At 27.4% G+C, this 17890-nt stretch overlaps 1 protein-coding gene across 3 annotated transcripts in view; it reads right to left on the bottom strand.

Annotated features, from left to right (window-relative positions):
- Positions 1-17890, bottom strand: part of Fhos (Formin homology 2 domain containing) — a 510750-nt gene that overhangs the window by 73849 nt on the left and 419011 nt on the right. For all 3 annotated transcript variants that reach the window (XM_075373283.1, XM_075373282.1, XM_075373284.1), the window contains exon 8: positions 7521-7626. In XM_075373283.1, coding sequence (XP_075229398.1) covers positions 7521-7626 — 106 coding nt within the window. The remainder of the gene's footprint in view (positions 1-7520; positions 7627-17890) is intronic.

The raw sequence follows: 17890 nt of genomic DNA, 5'->3' as shown, positions 1-17890 counted from the left end.
TGCCTTAAAATCATTAATCTTTATTTAAAAAAATTTAGTTTGTGTAATTTGTATTGGTATGACTAACAGTAAAAGTTGAATAACATTAGTAAATATATGAAATGTTACACTTTTATAGAAAATATGCGAAAATAAGATTATAATTGCTATATGCAAGCCAATAAACTAAATTACCTTAGAACCGGATCCAAAAAATTGATAGGGAGTGAAATAGGAGTAAAATGCTACCATCCTAAATAATGGTTTTATCATACATCCACAAGTTAAGAATGCTAGGTATAATTTATTGCTTAATATTATTTAATGGATAATGAATCTAGCATTTAATGATATTTAAATTTAAAAATATATATAATACATAACATTTAAACAAAGAATGTGTTAAACAGAGATGGTACACCAATATATAATACGAAAGGTAAAGTCGATAGATGGGTGGAATATATTGAAGAGTTATACGGAGGAAATGAATTAGAAAATGGTGTTATAGAGGAAGAAGAGGAAGTTGAGGAGGATGAAATGGGAGAAACAATACTGAGATCTGAATTTAAGAGAGCATTAAAAGATTTAAATGGCAGAAAGGCTCCTGGAATAGACGGAATACCTGTAGAATTACTGCGCAGTGCAGGTGAGGAAGCGATTGATAGATTATACAAACTGGTGTGTAATATTTATGAAAAAGGGGAATTTCCGTCAGACTTCAAAAAAAGTGTTATAGTCATGATACCAAAGAAAGCAGGGGCAGATAAATGTGAAGAATACAGAACAATTAGTATAACTAGTCATGCATAAAAAATCTTAACTAGAATTCTATACAGAAGAATTCAGAGGAGAGTGGAAGAAGTGTTAGGAGAAGACCAATTTGGTTTCAGGAATAGTATAGGGACAAGGGAAGCAATTTTAGGCTTCAGATTAATAGTAGAAGGAAGATTAAAGAAAAACAAACCAACATACTTGGAGTTTATAGACCTAGAAAAGGCATTCGATAACGTAGACTGGAATAAAATGTTCAGCATTTTAAAAAAATTAGGGTTCAAATACAGAGATAGAAGAACAATTGCTAACATGTACAGGAACCAAACAGCAACAGTAATAATTGAAGAACATAAGAAAGAAGCCGTAATAAGAAAGGGAGTCCGACAAGGATGTTCCCTATCTCCGTTACTTTTTAATCTTTACATGGAACTAGCAGTTAATGATGTTAAAGAACAATTTAGATTCGGAATAACAGTACAAGGTGAAAAGATAAAGATGCTATGATATGCTGACGATATAGTAATTCTAGCCGAGAGTAAAAACGATTTAGAAGAAACAATGAAGTCCTACGCAAGAACTATCGCATGAAAATAAACAAGAACAAAACAAAAGTAATGAAATGTAGTAGAAATAACAAAGATGGACCACTGAATGTGAAAATAGGAGGAGAAAAGATTATGGATGTAGAAGAATTTTGTTATTTGGGAAGTAGAATTACTAAAGATGGACGAAGCAGGAGCGATAAAAAATGTCGAATAGCACAAGTGAAACGAGCCTTCAGTAAGAAATATAATTTGTTTACATCAAAAATTAATTTAAATGTCAGGAAAAGATTTTTGAAAATATATGTTTGGAGTGTCGCTTTATATGGAAGTGAAACTTGGACAATCGGAGTATCTGAGAAGAAAAGATTGGAAGCTTTTGAAATGTGGTGCTATAGGCGAATGTTAAAAATCAGATGGGTGGATAAAGTGACAAATGAAGAGGTATTGTGGCAAATAGATGAAGAAAGAAGCATTTGGAAAAATATAGTTAAAAGAAGAGACAGACTTATAGGCCACATACTAAGGCATCCTGGAATATTCGCTTTAATATTGGAAGGACAGGTAGAAGGAAAAAATTGTGTAGGCAGGCCACGTTTGGAATATGTAAAACAAATTGTTAGGGATGTAGGATGTAGAGGGTATACTGAAATGAAACTGAAGTAATACTGTATAGTATGAAATAATACTAGTATACTGTATCAGTATACTGATATACTGAAGTAACTAGCACTAGATAGGGAATCTTGGAGAGCTGCATCAAACCAGTCAAATGACTGAAGACAAAAAAAACATTTAAAAAAAATTCTTATGCATTAAAAAACATTCCCACACACTAGCCAAAAATTGAACCCAGGACAGCTGTTGCAAACACACTATACCTACACCGTGAAGGTGGTCATAAAATGATGAATTTGTTAATGTAGTAATTGTTAATAACTTGCACTCATTATTTGAATTACAATACAATGGAATAAATTTGTTTCAATAAACATTGCATCATGTGCAGAAAACAACACATTACTGTAAGCAAATAATTAAACTATATAAATAACAAATATCATCAATCCACATGTAACAAACTGTTCAAGAAAGCAATATCTAGTTGATAATTTATATCTTAAAACAAGCACTATGAGAATACTCCCTAAAGAATATGCAATTTAAGAACTGTCAAAACAATGGTATAATAATTGTGTTTTCTTTATGACAAAATATTATATTATTTGTTTTAATAAATATATATATATATTGATTTGCGTTTTTCTATTGACGTAATAATAAAAAAAAAACATAATGTATATTTTTGTTAACATCTATGACCATATGTTATTTACATTTCCCAACTGCCATTTATGACATTTACCCAACTGAGATAAATATGCAAACAGGTTTTAGTTAAACAATGCATTAATAGGCCTTTGTTTCTTTATAGTTACATCATCCAAATTGAATATAAAGTTATTTACTTCATATGTTTTGTAAATCTTTTTATAAAGCTGTGATGAAAACTATCCTTTATCAGATCAGCAAATATGTCTGATCATAAGAAAAAAATTTTTTTCATTGATATTGTTTATACTAGATTTTTAACAGTAAATGATTTATTAACTATTCAAATAAAAACGAATTTCAAAAATAAATCAAGCAGTAGGGTAAAATATTTTTACATAAAATAAAATCTAACCATACTTAAATCTTTTAATAGATAAATGGATGATGTTGATGTACATTAATTCTTTAACGTAATATACACTTTTATTTAATTAATACAAAAGCAATTATTTGTTCATTATGTATTCTTCTAAAGGGAAATGAACTTCTTTTCCTCATAAATTTTGGCAAGAGCATCATCATTTTAGTGCTGCCTAGGTTTTATATAGTTTCTATACAAACACTACAATGCTGGATGTGTTATGCAAAGCTTTAATGCTAGTGATAAAAATGAGTATATAAATGTATATAAAAATGAATGTATGTAAAATAAATGTACATTATATATAAAAAGTTTTATAAACAACAGTAATTACAATTATAAGTATATTCATACAAAAATGAATTAACACATACCAAAACCCTCTTTTTATAATACTAACTGAAGCTGAGGGTTTGTGAAACTAACATAAGGAATTAAGCTAGTATATCATATTTTTATGTATAAAATATTTAACTGGTAAGTTCAAAAGGCATTTATAAATAAAACTACAGTGTTATAAGGAAAATAATTCATTTCTTAATGTTTTAAAAAATTTACACAGCAAAAATATTTTTAATTTATTTAACTTATGATTTTCAGGAAGCTATATTTATTTAATTTTATATAAAAAATAAAATAAAATGAGAAAAAATAAGAAAAACAAATAAAAAGAGGATAATAACAGTAATAATAATAAAAGAATAATTATAACACAAACTTAACTTTTAGTGGACAACTTCTTCAGCATATATTTTACACCTACCTTCCTACTACATTCAAGACCAATAGTTTTTTTTTCACTTGATGCACATATATGCAGTTTTTCTTTGTTTTGCTAATGGACACATCACACAGGTTTTTTCTTTACTATAGATGATTATAGATTCTCTATAGATAAAGGCATTCACAGTGCCAATATCTTGTAGAAAATGGTGAGAGGCCAGAGCCTTGTTTTGCAGGTTGAGGTGAAAACTGCACATATCATGTCTTGCAGGCTGATACCACATTTTGTTTTATTGTAAAAGCAGAGACTATTTCAGGCTTCTTATTTTCTTTGCTAGTCTCAATAGTAAGGGGCATTGTTTATGCTAGAACTACAGCTTTATTTTTTCTTGGAACAAAGCTCATAAGAGTCATCTCATCGCTGAAACTGTAAAGAGAAGATACAATTGGTTGAGCAGGGTTTTGAAGAGATTCTTCTGGGATTGTTAAGATGTTGTTTGTCTTTTTTTCATGGTTCCATCATATATCAGTTTTCTCTAGAGGAGTTGATCAAGAAGTTAAATTGAAGTAAACTGTCAGCAATTATTCTATTACTACCCAAGTTTGGTTTACATAATCTAATTACTGACTGTGATGGTATGTTGTATGTCACTTAGGCCTATGGAATCACTCCCTTTGTTGGTGTAAATGAACGCATTTAATAAATATAAACATTTAGGATCTACAAACACAAAACCTTTACACCATACTTCTCTGGCATTAAAACCTTGAAGCTGCACCTTCCTCAAAATGGAATGAACATCTCATTTATTGTGACAGTCGATGAAACGGAATTGACACTTATGCTTTTTGAAACAAATTTATCAAATAATTTGGAGATTGAAACTGCTTTGTCATTAGCTTTTCTGTGTGGACGGCATTCTGCAACATCCAACCCCTTAGACACATCAATAAGATTTCAAACTTCTTCTTAGACATAGCAGATGTATGTATGGGTCTGCTAAAAACATCTTTCTTAAATAAAGAAATTATTTTCTCATTGTTTGAACTCAAGGTTAAAGATATTAATAGCAAACCTATCAGAGCATTTATTTCTTCAGTATCTGTGTTCCTGTAATTATTTTTTTTTTTTGTGAAGAAAACCCTGCTCTTACTTTTCTAACTTTTTGTTGGTGTTGGTGACAATTATATTTATGAATGTGTCATCAAACAATAGCTGCCAAAGGCTGTTTCTTGTTACGTTAGTTTCCCAAAGTTTTTGCTTGTCCTCATACACCTGGTAAGAATCTTATTATATTTCACAGGTGTTCTAACCCTTCTTTGAGACTCCTTAGCACACCATGCATTAGGGGGACCAAATTGTTTTTTCTTCAGTCTTTCTGAGAAGTATGTTTCTTCTTCCTTGATTGGTCGTAAAAGATTATTCTCTATAACTTGTTCTATATTACCTTGATTTTCTAACAGATTATTATCTATAACTTGTACATTTCTTTGATCTTCTAACAAGTTTTCTTCATCCTCTTCCTTCTCTGAACTCAATTCTTCTGCATTAGACAGAAGAATCTTTTCCACATTCTCCTCATACTGCTAATGTCACTGTGGGATTCTTCTGGAAAGACACTAAGTTTTCCATATTTTATCACCAAAATCTTGATCGCGTGAATCTAAAAATCTTTGTGACCGATCTGGACGATCCATTTTTCTCGTTGTTTCCAAATAAAATTACAAGTAATACAACAATTATACAAATGTGAAGAATATACAAATTATTTAAGCAATTATTATAGATACACAGTAGGCTATATCTCATAAACAACACACTCGCGTAAATCGAAACCTCTGGTATGTGAGACCATGCTGTGAAATATGTAAACACAAATCCTAAGTCAGTGAGACCAACAGATTTTTTAAACAACACAACAGTGCATTAAGGTTGAACAACTAACTCAATATGAGCAAAAAGTGGTCTGACAAGGGTAGGGGTTGAAGGGAGGAAGTTATTATGAAGATGAGCCGTAATGGTCATCAGTACTGCACATAATAACTAACAAAATTTCCCCTGGGTCTGTGAGACCAGGATTTTGGCATAAGTTAAAAATAATTTTTTTTTTGTATTTATTTTTCACTGCTTATTTGAAAAAAGGATTATATCAGTTTTGATATAGTAAAATAAAATTAAAAAATAAATAGTTACACTTATCTTCATAAGTACTACATATTTAATGTGAAACAATTACTGTACATTTTTACTCACAAAAGACTTTTCAGAATTTCATTTTTTTTAGCATTCATTTTTCCCAGCTATTTGAAGTTAAGAGAATAGAATTTATCATAATTTTTACAGACCGATCCATTTCTAATGCCAACCTGCACTGTATGAAAATTTGGGGGATGTGAAAAAATGTCATGCCTAACACGAATCTGAAATTTGAATCCCTGGAATCTATGGGTGAATAACAAAGACTCTGTCATAAGAGTTGATGGAATGGGGTTTTCTAAGTAGAAGAAATGCTATTAACAATATTACCAGACTCTGTAGCATAAAAATTGGTGTACCATTAACAGGGAATCAGTATTCACCTACGTTAAAAGAATTTATTTATATTCAAAAAAAATTTCACAATTACCCACACAGTTTTCCAATAAAGAAATGTTCAATGACAGAAATGTGCAGCCTCTTAAAGAATATCAGTCTTGCATTAGTTGAAATAGAACACATAAAATTAAAATAATATTGTTTTTCTCATTTCTTGTACCTGAAGACATTCAAAAATATCTACTAGGAATACAAGATGAGACAGTGAGCATTATATCATTGAAAAATAACTTGAAATCAATGTGCAAGATATCTTACAATTTGGAATTCAAGAGTTCTAGCATTCAAGTCCTACAATTACTTTTATACGGATTTGAATACTACATCGTGGATACCGGTGTTCTTTGGTGATTGGGTTTCAATTAACCACGCATCAGGAGTGGTCGAACTGCGACTGTACAAGACTACACTTCATTTACACTCATACATATCATCCTCATTCATCCTCTGAAGTAATACCTGAACGGTAATTCCCAAAGGCAAAACAGGAAAAGATATCTCATAACATTTTCTTTACCATAAAAAAAGCTGATTTAAGAATCTGACTGGTTTGCAAAAAAATTTAACTGATGCAATACTAAGGATAAATTATTTAGTCATGTTCTAGTAAACTATATTAGAGATAAAGAGTGAATGGATGATTTAAGACAATATTTTTTAGTGTAGATCAGGTGAAAAGAACTAAAATGTCTTTGCCAATGAGAAGCTACAATCTTTGTTTGCATGTATGATATAGTGTTCTGGTAAAGAAAGTTTAATAAATAAATTAATTTATGTCACAATTACATATGCAACTGTGGGAATTTAAGTACATTTTGTATCTACAGAATGATCTACTCTCAATGTATTGGGAAAAACAGACCCAAATTATGTTACAATTTCCAAAATTTTTGAAGATATAAAAAACTGATGCACAAAAAAAGAAACAAAAAACCTTTCAAACACATGTGACCTTTGACCTTCAAATTTATTTGTTAATATATCCCTATACCTAAATATAGCATAGTTAAGTTGAAAATTAGTAGAGACAGTGTGTGTATGTGTGTGTTCGCATGTGCGCAGAAGCATATAAAGTAGTGAACAACAACAATTAAATGCCAGTGAATCAATGACATTGTTATACTACTATAAATCTATAACAAACAATGTAATACCATAAATGACACTGATATAATTATCTGATAGGTAACTAAAGTAATGTACTGACCTCGTAAAATGTAATTTTGGTAATTTTGATCGGCATCGGATCCAACCTTAATAAGACAGTTAAGGCCATCATTCTGAACAAATTCATGAACTAGGTCTTTGTCTTCCTGAAATAAACAAAATAGCACAACATAAAATTAAAACCTAAAATTATTATTATTTATTGAAGGATCAGATATATCTGATCCTTCAATAAAAAAGTAGAATTTGTTCATCTATTTCACATCATGATGTAAAATCATACTAAATTATTTTGATATTAAAGTATCTAAAAATTGTGTTATAATATAAATTCTTAATAATCATTAAATTATCTATGATATTATTAAGATTAGAATGGTAATAACAGCTATAATGATAAAGGAAAAACTGTAGTTTAGAAAAGGACTGATTGACATTTCACTTGGTGCATGGAAAGTTGGAACTAAACTCTAAATCCATTTTTATATATCAAATGGGTAATGTTTACATCAGTACAAATTTTAAAATCATATCAGTTTAATTTTAAATCTACTTCATCCAAACCAGTTTGTGAATTAACTGACAGTAAGCAAATTATTTGTTTTAATCGTTCCAACTTCCATGGTGAAGTAATAGCATTTCAACCTTTAATTTAAAGGTCTCAGGTTTAAACATTGGTTAGGCATGGAATTTTTTCATATGCTATAAAATTTTTGTTTCATTTTCCCACATAAAGCTTAGAGCATATAAAATGAGTTAATCTTTGATATCAAAATTATTATAATAATTACAGTTCACTATTAATATACTACCAATAAGGTAATAATTTTCTACAACATCTAACAATAGAAGCAGCTTCATTTCTTGCCTCATCAGTAGTTTTTTCTAGATATAAAATAAGCACTTAAGCAAATAAAAATCAAAACTAACTATAATAGAACAAACTAAACAAAACTAAGGTTTTAAGCTAATTATAACAAGGTATTGAAGTTAAAAATATTAAGTTATGTGAAATCCAATGGGGACATAATTAATTCTGTGGTACACATTCTGCACTAATGTTTTTACAACAGTATAATCATCGTCATAATTTTTTGCAGGGGTTTTTATAAACAATAAGCTGGTCTAGTGACCTAAAGTGTAACAGTTTTGTATAAATTTTCACTAAATATGTGAGGGCCCCTTTAAATATTGTTAATTATGTTGCACCACATATTCTGTAGACTTCTAGAATACTATACAAATCATTCACCTACACACATACAAAATCATGTATAAAATTTTTTTTGTAACTTTTATAGTAGTTCATTTATTAAAGATTTTTAAATTGCTTGATCCCGATACCCTGAAGGAAAGAAACAATTTTGTGTCAATTCTGATTGCCCCACTACCTTCTTTGTTTATAGTCCTGGAGTAAGAGAAGAGAGCAGACATTCAACATAAACAATTACAACATCAAAAGTAAACAGTAAAGTAGGTATTTGTTTTGTGATAAACAATCTAACAGTATTGCTGCTTTGTTTCAGACTTGCATTGATGATTAATATAAAATATGTTACTCTAAGCAATTTTATAATGACATTCTAAGTATCTTTAAAAGGTTCTGAGAACAATGTAAACAAGAATTTTTTTAGTTATTTATTAACTTAGTGATCTAATTTCTTTCTTAAGATTAATCCCTTCAGATAGGCTGCAAACTCAATTCAGATCTAATAAAAATAAATGTACTAATTATTCATCTGAACCTGAGTAGCACTATTTAACATGTTTTGAAATTTAACATTAATCTTAGTTATTTATTTATTAATAAACAAAAAAGATAATTGTAATTTGATTTTAGCAGTAAAAAACATAAATTTGTGAAAAATCTTTATTCTATCTTTTTGAGAAGTGGGTCGTTTTGTTCATTAGTTTATTTACTAGCCTGTAGGTCACTAAGTTAGTGGCATCACTTGGAAAGGCGGGGAGGGTGTGGTAAAAAGGGCATCAATAATTTGTGAACACCAAAACTTTGTTAACAGAAAGCTTGCAGTTGACCCTTTTTTTTGGTACTCACTTTTAAAATCCTCTAAAAAGGTTTACGTTTCCTTTTTGTTTTAAAACTTTTACTTTTCCAAGTGATAAAAGGTTGACATCAAAAAATTGATATCAACAGGTGATACCATGAATTACTACACCAGGTGACACCATGCTGAGTGGAGCCTCTGCATTGTTATTTGAATGGACAAGGAATAAAGAAAAGCACATATGTATTATGAAATATTCTTTATTAACAAACATACACAGATATGTGTATGAATAATAAAGTCGATAAAAGTATATTTTATGTGAAATCTGTAGTCGCTTATTTTCAGATAGTTTCTTAATATTAGGTTCACATCCTGCATTCATTAGTGTAATGCATTTCACAGTTGATTCTTTTCCAAGTTTATTTCTGTCAGTAGATTTGACAAACTTCATTGAGGAAAACTATTTTTCACATGAATGTGTGGATCCAAACATTATCAAAAGAGCATTAGCAAGTTTCTTCATTGATATAGAATCATTTAGGAAAGAATCCCATACATTTAATATAATATTTTCAATTTTCAGTGTGGGATCATTATTATCTGTACTATTTTCAGAAATTTTTCCTTCCATGTTAGAAATCAAGTTTAAAATCAATGCTAAAATCAATGTAATTTTTCCACACTATGCTGCTATGAAATTCAACTAATTCCATTTCTAAATCACGGATACCTAGTCACATAAATTCGATTAACTCCATTTTTTCCAATTCCATTTTGTATGGATATAAAATAAAGTGAAATGTATTTTTCAAACTTTTAATCGATTAAATCTCTCCTGAAAAGCTTGTTTTATTAATTTCTGTATAATGTATAAATATTTTTTAATTGCATTTTCTTGAATGCCAAGCGTATTTTAAAAAATTATTATGTTTTTTAAAAAACGTTTTTGTAATTGAATAAAATATTTTAATTTCCAAATCTTTAGTGAAGATTTGTTTCATCAAAAATATTTTAATATTTTCAAACATCATTAATATAATCTGTCTGTTTCCCTGAAGTTTTTTTATTCAGTTCATTAAAATGCTGAGTGATGTCACATAAGAACATTAAATCATTTAACCACTCTATATTTGAAAATTCATCATAAACATTGTTTTCTTCATTCAATTTTTTTTTAATATTTTTGATTGTCTGTTCTCTCTTTTATGATATAAAAAATAAGTTTATAAAAATCAATGTGTGGGTCATTTAAAAACCTTTCATGGGTCAGACCAGCAGGTCAAAGGTTTGCCACCACTGTTCTATAACTTACATTAATATAAAAATTATAATAATTTTACTACTAACAATTAAAACCTAGTGTTGCTTTTAAAAGACTTGTGATTGCTAGCAGGAGAAAGAAAAAAAAATTAGTTAACAACCAATTAAAAACATCCACTAATAAAATGAAACCAATAAATTAAAAAAAAATCAGATTACAAAATTTCAATTTTTTACTAACTTCTTTATATGATTATTAAAAATATTTATACTTATTTTCAAAAAATTACTGTTGTATTTAACCAATAATCTACTACACTAATAAATACAATCTTTCTCTAAAATTGATGTTTTAAATTTAAGAATATTAACATTATGTGTTTGAGCTGTGCTGTTTGTACAATTATAAGCAAAAAAAAAAAAAAAAAAAACAAATTATATCATTGAAAATAAATAAAAAAATAATGATTTTTCACAAAGTTCAGTAATATTTAGTATATAAAAATCTTTTTACACTATTTTTTGTAGGAAAACTTCTATACATTGCAAATAATCCTTTAAAAATATACATTTATAATAGTTTTAAAAGGCTATAAATCAATTTCCCCAGATATTTTCATAAATTTCCCCACATATTTTCCAGAACCTTCTGGTTCTGGAAGCTAATCAGAAACTCTTTTTTCTGTTTAGCTTCCAGAACCACAAGGTATTACTTCAGAGGATGAATGAGGATGATATGTATGAATGTAAATGAAGTGAAATCTGGTATAGTCTTAGGTCGACCATTTCTGAGATGTACAGTTAATTGAAACCAACCACCAAAGAACAATGGAATCCATGGTCTAATATTCATCTCTGTATAAAAGTAATTAACTTTACTAGGATTTGAACGTTAGAACTCTCGATTTTGAAATCAGCTGATTTGCAATGAGAGGTTTACCACTAGATCATCCAGTGGGTAAAGTAATCACAGACTGTACTAAAGGAAAATAAATAATCAATTGTTTTTTTTTTTTTTGCTCAGAAAACGTTTCAATATGAATTGTGAGAAGATAATAAATACTGGCCAAACCTAACCATTCTTTTTTTATTGAGACAATCCTGTCTGATTACAGACAACAAAAACTGGCCTATAATAAGCTGCTCGTTTTGCTCAATAGCAGACCAACATTCCCAAATTGCACTATGTTAAATTAATTACACACAATTTAGATCATCTTATGGACCTTTTTAACAATAGTCTAGCAAAATTGTAGAAAGCTTTCATCAAAGCTAATTGATCATGATGTCAAAAACCTATTTTCAAAAGTTTACATCTTAATAAAATCTAGATTTAGAGTTTATAAATCAATTTCCTAAGCATTTTTTGCTACTCAATGAGATGCAGATTATTAACAAAAACTGAGGTCTGTAAAAAGGTGTAACAGTATTTTCCAAAACCATCTTAGTTTCTTTAACAATTAAATAATGAAAGTTTCTTCAATTCAAAACGTATCAAATTTTTAACACAACATCTAAATTTCTGAAACAAATGATTTTACAAAATAGATAACATTCTATGATAGACAAGCTGATCACAACTTTATTTAATTATGGAATAAATGAAAAAAAAAACAATACGTCATCAATCAAATTACATAAATACACTGAATAATATACCTGCACATCAACTAGAGAATTATAATTAAAACATAAGGCTATAATTAATATGTTTTCCTAATACCTACATATAATATTCTACATATATATTTTTACAAAAAAATAAAAAAATAATAAAAATATTTTACATATAATATTTTTAAAGTAAAATATTAATTTAACATCAATTAAAGCATATCCGTTAATAAATGGCAAAAAAAAAATATATAAAAAATATTCTAATAACTGATTATCAGTGATCATTATCCCAATTAGTAATAAGTTATTTAACAGATTGCATAATAATGAAGTGGACTTGCATAAATTAAAATATAACAAAACTTAACATACTACAAATACGCTGATAAATCTATAAGTGATAAAATACAACTAAATTATATCTATGCCTTCAGCATTTAAATACTTATATTGACTGCGATAAATTATCTCTGAGAAATAGTTAAAGCCAGAAGAGAAAAAAAAGTAAATAAATCATTTCATTTTAAACACTAGAATTAAATAAATTTTGTCTGCTACAAATACTTTCTAACATAGAAAAATTTCATTATTCCAAATAAAATGATAAATTTAGTCGCTAAATTTTAAGTAATCCATAATAAAACAAGGTATTAAAATTTAAAATATATAAATCAAGTTTTCAACATTTTTATGTTGCTTGTCTTCAAAACTACAACACAGTTCCTTTTTTAGTATGTTAACATGCTACTGGATTACCTCTTGTTAACAGATGGCTTGCAGACAGTGAATAGTTTTTTCTAATCGGCCCATGACTGATAATGACTGTTAAGAAAGATCTATCTTACATTATTATAAGAAATATGAATAATATTTTGTAATCTAGAAGAGAACAGGAGGGCGATACCTTTTACTGCTTACACATTTTGACCATAAGACTTTTTTGTGAAGTCATTGAAGAGAAAATAAAGCTCAAATCAGTTCAAAGCAATAAGACAGAATAAACTATATGGGAAAGAGATATGTGGTGAAAATGATTGATCTACTAATGGAGAAACTTTGCGTAAAAAACAAAAAAAAAACTTGATTCACAGGAATAATCAATGCCCTTACCATTCAGGCAACAGGCACCAATTCACATTGATTTGGAAGATTAGGGTATTTTTATTTAATGAAAGCACCTGATCATTAACTATAGATTAAACTTAAATATATGCTTTTCTTATAAAAGTTTAAAAAATTCCTTAAGAACTAACCCAGATAAGTATTATTGCATGTAGAATTATCTAGCTAATCATAAAACACTCAGATGGAATGGTGAGACTATATATCTGTTCTGTACATGTTTTGGTAGACAAATGAATAATAATAATAATAATAAGAAACTTGAAAATTCACAACCTATTTTTACATTAAGCAAGAAAACAATTCAATGATTTATTGTTAAAACTGTAGAAATATAAGTTAAAAGTATATATATAGAGGGAGAGACTATAAAAACAATACTTTATAGAAGTAAAAAAAAAAATAGTATATGTACACACAGAACTGAAATCATAATTAAATTTCTTTTTAGAGCAAAGCAATTAAAAGCATAAATCATTACAACTACATTAATACAACTTTTTTTTTTTTTAATGCCTGACTAGTTAATAAATAACATTGAGATATTAAAAAAAAAAAAGAAGTAACTTATAATTTTATTTATATTTTACAGATTAGGTAACAAATTTATATTATGTGTTAATGTCAATTTGCACATAAATACTAATTCTACTTAAGTGTCCCTGTCTGTGCAATTGTAATAATATCTATGTAAAATAACACAATTTATCAGACTTTCACTTAATATAAATAAATAATTTAAAAAGAATCCATTTCCAATTTGATACCAATGAAAAAAAATAAAGACATTTCATAATTAAAGTTTTAGACTACGGACCTAAACTGATCTTTCTTATTAAAATCCTAATGAATAAGTAATTATAAAAACAAAATAATACTAACAAAAAAACTATAATATCTTGAAAGAAAAAAAAAATATTTTTTTTGAGTTATTAAGTGACAAAATAAAGTAACTATATTCATATTTAAAAAGTATTTTTATACTTTTCGATTTGGATAAATAAAATAAAACTTAACTAGTAAACATTGTATCCTGAGACCTAAACTGAAATCCCAGTCCAAGGTTTTCTTTAAAAGTACACATTCAAGTATGTGTAAAAAAACAGGTAAAACAGCCAGATTATGTAGTAATAAATTATTTATTTTCAATTAAATTAATTAACAAAGTAAATCGTTACCACACCCATTTCATTTCAGTATAAATGAATGGGTAAGAACATGAATATCTCATTGTATTACGAATACTTTAACATTAAGTACTCTACAATATTTTATTGAAAAATTTACTGATATTTTAAAATCTGTTCCTAGATATATAATTAAAAAAATAAACAGGTTAGGTTAGAGGTTAAAAAAATACTGCATAATGTAAAAGTACTAATAATAATAAAAACGTTTCATGAAATTTTAAATTAAGACTAAATATCCACATTCCACTCAATTAGGATATGAAAAAAGAATGGAAATATCAACCCCTCAAAGCTAGGTCGACCGTCATGTTTTATACACAGCTCCATAAATGTTTTTACTTTTTTTGTAAGACAAAATTTAAAGTTATTAAAAAATGCTAATTTGTTTTTTTTACATTTTTAAATAAATTGTTTTAAACTAAATCAATTGAAATTTGTTCACAATGTAGGCTACAAATTTTTAAATCAATATAAACAAGCTGAAAGTGTATTTAAATCATTTTTTTACAACAAATAATTAAATAATTCTACCAGAGCACCAAACAGCTTCCCATGAATCAATAAAATTTGAATTATCTTCAATTATCCTATTAATTTCAAGATTGGTAGTAGACTCAGGTTGAGGAACCGGAAAAATCAAATAGTTTATTTTATTTTTTTGAGAATTATTTATTTTTCTCAGAGAATTTGTTATGAAATTGGTTTTTTTAATTATTATTTTTTGTTTTATTTTGCATTGTGAATCTTTTAATTTAGCTGATTTATATTATTTTCAGTTAGATGTTTTATATTTTTTCTTTTCCTTCATTTCTTATTTTTCATTCTTGCATTTTAGCTGAGATTAATTGTTCCACTTTTGATTTTTCTGAAGGTGAGATGTAATCATCATTTATAATACCTCTAAAGTGATTTTTTAATTTTCAGTTAAATAGAAAACTTGTAACAAATCACCACTCTAAGAGGGTCTCATACTGGGTAATGTACCAAAAACATTCTTAATAAATGTATAATAATTGAGACAAAAGGAAAGATTTTTTTTTTGTAATTAGTAAAAGTAAAAACTGTTATTATTTATAAAGTTGTCAGATTATTAAAATCTTTAATGTAAATTAAAAATTTAAATTGTAAGGCTAAAAGTAAGGCTAAATATTTTATGCAGTAATATTTTATTTATTCAAACTCAGTTGAAACCATACATTTACTTTTATTTTAGAAGTAATTATTTAAACTAAGAATGTTTATGATTATGTTTTTTTGCATCTTCAGATAAATGAGACTTGGTTTCAAGATAACATTATGTCTTGAATATTTTGAAAAAAATTTTATTTTTCAAATCAAGTCCAAAGGATAGCTTAATTACTATGACAGAATAAATGTAATGCTAACTTTGTGATTTTAAATAAATATTTCTGAGAATCACTTAGCCACTTGAGGAATGATCATGGGATTTTAATATATCTACAATATTTTTCATTGTTATTTTTAATTTCAAACTAGATGAAAGGGGTTTTATGCTAATTTAGTGACTTTTGTTTTTTTTAAAGTAACTAAGAGAACTTTGCACAACCTTGTCAGCAGAGATTTGACCTTTTGATGTATATTGCATCTAAAAAATGTTCACATTCATTTATTTTACTGAAATTATGTTGGAATTTTTTTTTAAATAATGAGCATGTGTATCTCCATAATCTAAACACTAACAAAAACTTCAGGATGTCATTGAAAAAATGTTTCAGAGATCCTGATGACTATTATTAATCTTGCTTATTTGTTGTGAGATGTTACTATCGATGTGTATTTGTGAATAGGCTTCAGTAGTTTGTTCTATATTATTTATCCTGTATTTTTCTTTCCTAATTATGAAAAAAAAAAACTATTAATTTTACCTTATTTCATTGGTATATGTGGTGATTTCACTGTAATATAAATTTCACAAAATTCTAGCTGAATCATTTTCTACATCTAATTAAAGATGTAAAACTCTTTGTAAAACATACAGTTTAATGTATGGTTAAACATTAATGCTGTTACTGTCACACTAAATACATTACACCTTAATAATGTGAAACAGGTAATGTAGTATTATGAGAAAACAAATTCATCAATTGATTAAAATGTAATAACATTAAAATATGATTCCTGATCTAATAAATTATTTTAATTTCGATAAACTGTTACCTTATTTGAAGTTTTTATATTGATCCTCAACTTATTACAGGGATCTTTTGAAATAAATTAAGATATGCTGTTTTATGTAAGTATTACCCTCATTCCTCATACAATGATTTTTGAATATCTTCATTTTTTTAATTTAACAGAAATCACTGATGACATTTTCTGATTAAAAAATTATTTCTCCAAAATTAAAAAATATGATTTTTTTTATAAAATTTATTTATTTATTTTGTTTTATGGTATGATTTTTTTTTGTATAAGTTGAGCTATGAATAGTCAACTGACAATTTCAAAATTAAAGATGTAGTGCCAGATTATGGAATGAAAATGAATAATAGGAACAGAAGATTATTGAGGACAGGAGAAAATAAGTCAATGAATATCTTCACAAAAAAGGAACAAATAAGAAGTACAGATATTTAGCTATTGTGAAAAAAATTATAAAATTTAAAAATAATAAAAACAAGATTGCTAATGGTTAAAGAAGCATTTAATAGAAATATAAATTATTATATAATATGATTGAGTTAAGAGTTGAAGCATCTTGTGAAGTGTTACGTTGGGAGTATATGTCAATCTGGATGTGAAACAGGAGACTGAAAGAAAAAGAAAATGAAAGACTGGAGGCATTTGAAATGAGAACATGGAGGAGATTGAATGAAGAAGATTAAATGGACAGATAAAGTGAAAAATGAACTAATGAGGAAAATGAAAAAGAGTAGAACTTCAGATTAGGAAAAGAATTCAGATTAGGAAAGCTAACTAGGTGGGGAGATGTCATGCCAGAAGAAGGATTGATTAAAACAGTGTCAGGAGGATCAATAAAAGGAGAAAAAAAGAGGCCAGAGAAGATTAAAAATTATAAATGATTTAAAAGAAATGGGAGCTGTAAGGTACTAAAAAAATTTGCTAGGAATAGAAGAGAATGGAGGAGGACATGATGCAAGGAACTTACCTCTGGAAAATAGATCCTAGAATACTTAATTTATTTACTTTACTCACTTACTACAATATATATATATATATATATATATGTG

This window comes from Lycorma delicatula, chromosome 8, assembly GCF_047948215.1.
Source record: "Lycorma delicatula isolate Av1 chromosome 8, ASM4794821v1, whole genome shotgun sequence".
NCBI classification, from domain to species: Eukaryota; Metazoa; Arthropoda; class Insecta; order Hemiptera; family Fulgoridae; genus Lycorma; species Lycorma delicatula.
Note: the sequence above shows the minus strand (reverse complement) of the source record. Positions and strands in the feature narration are given on the sequence as shown.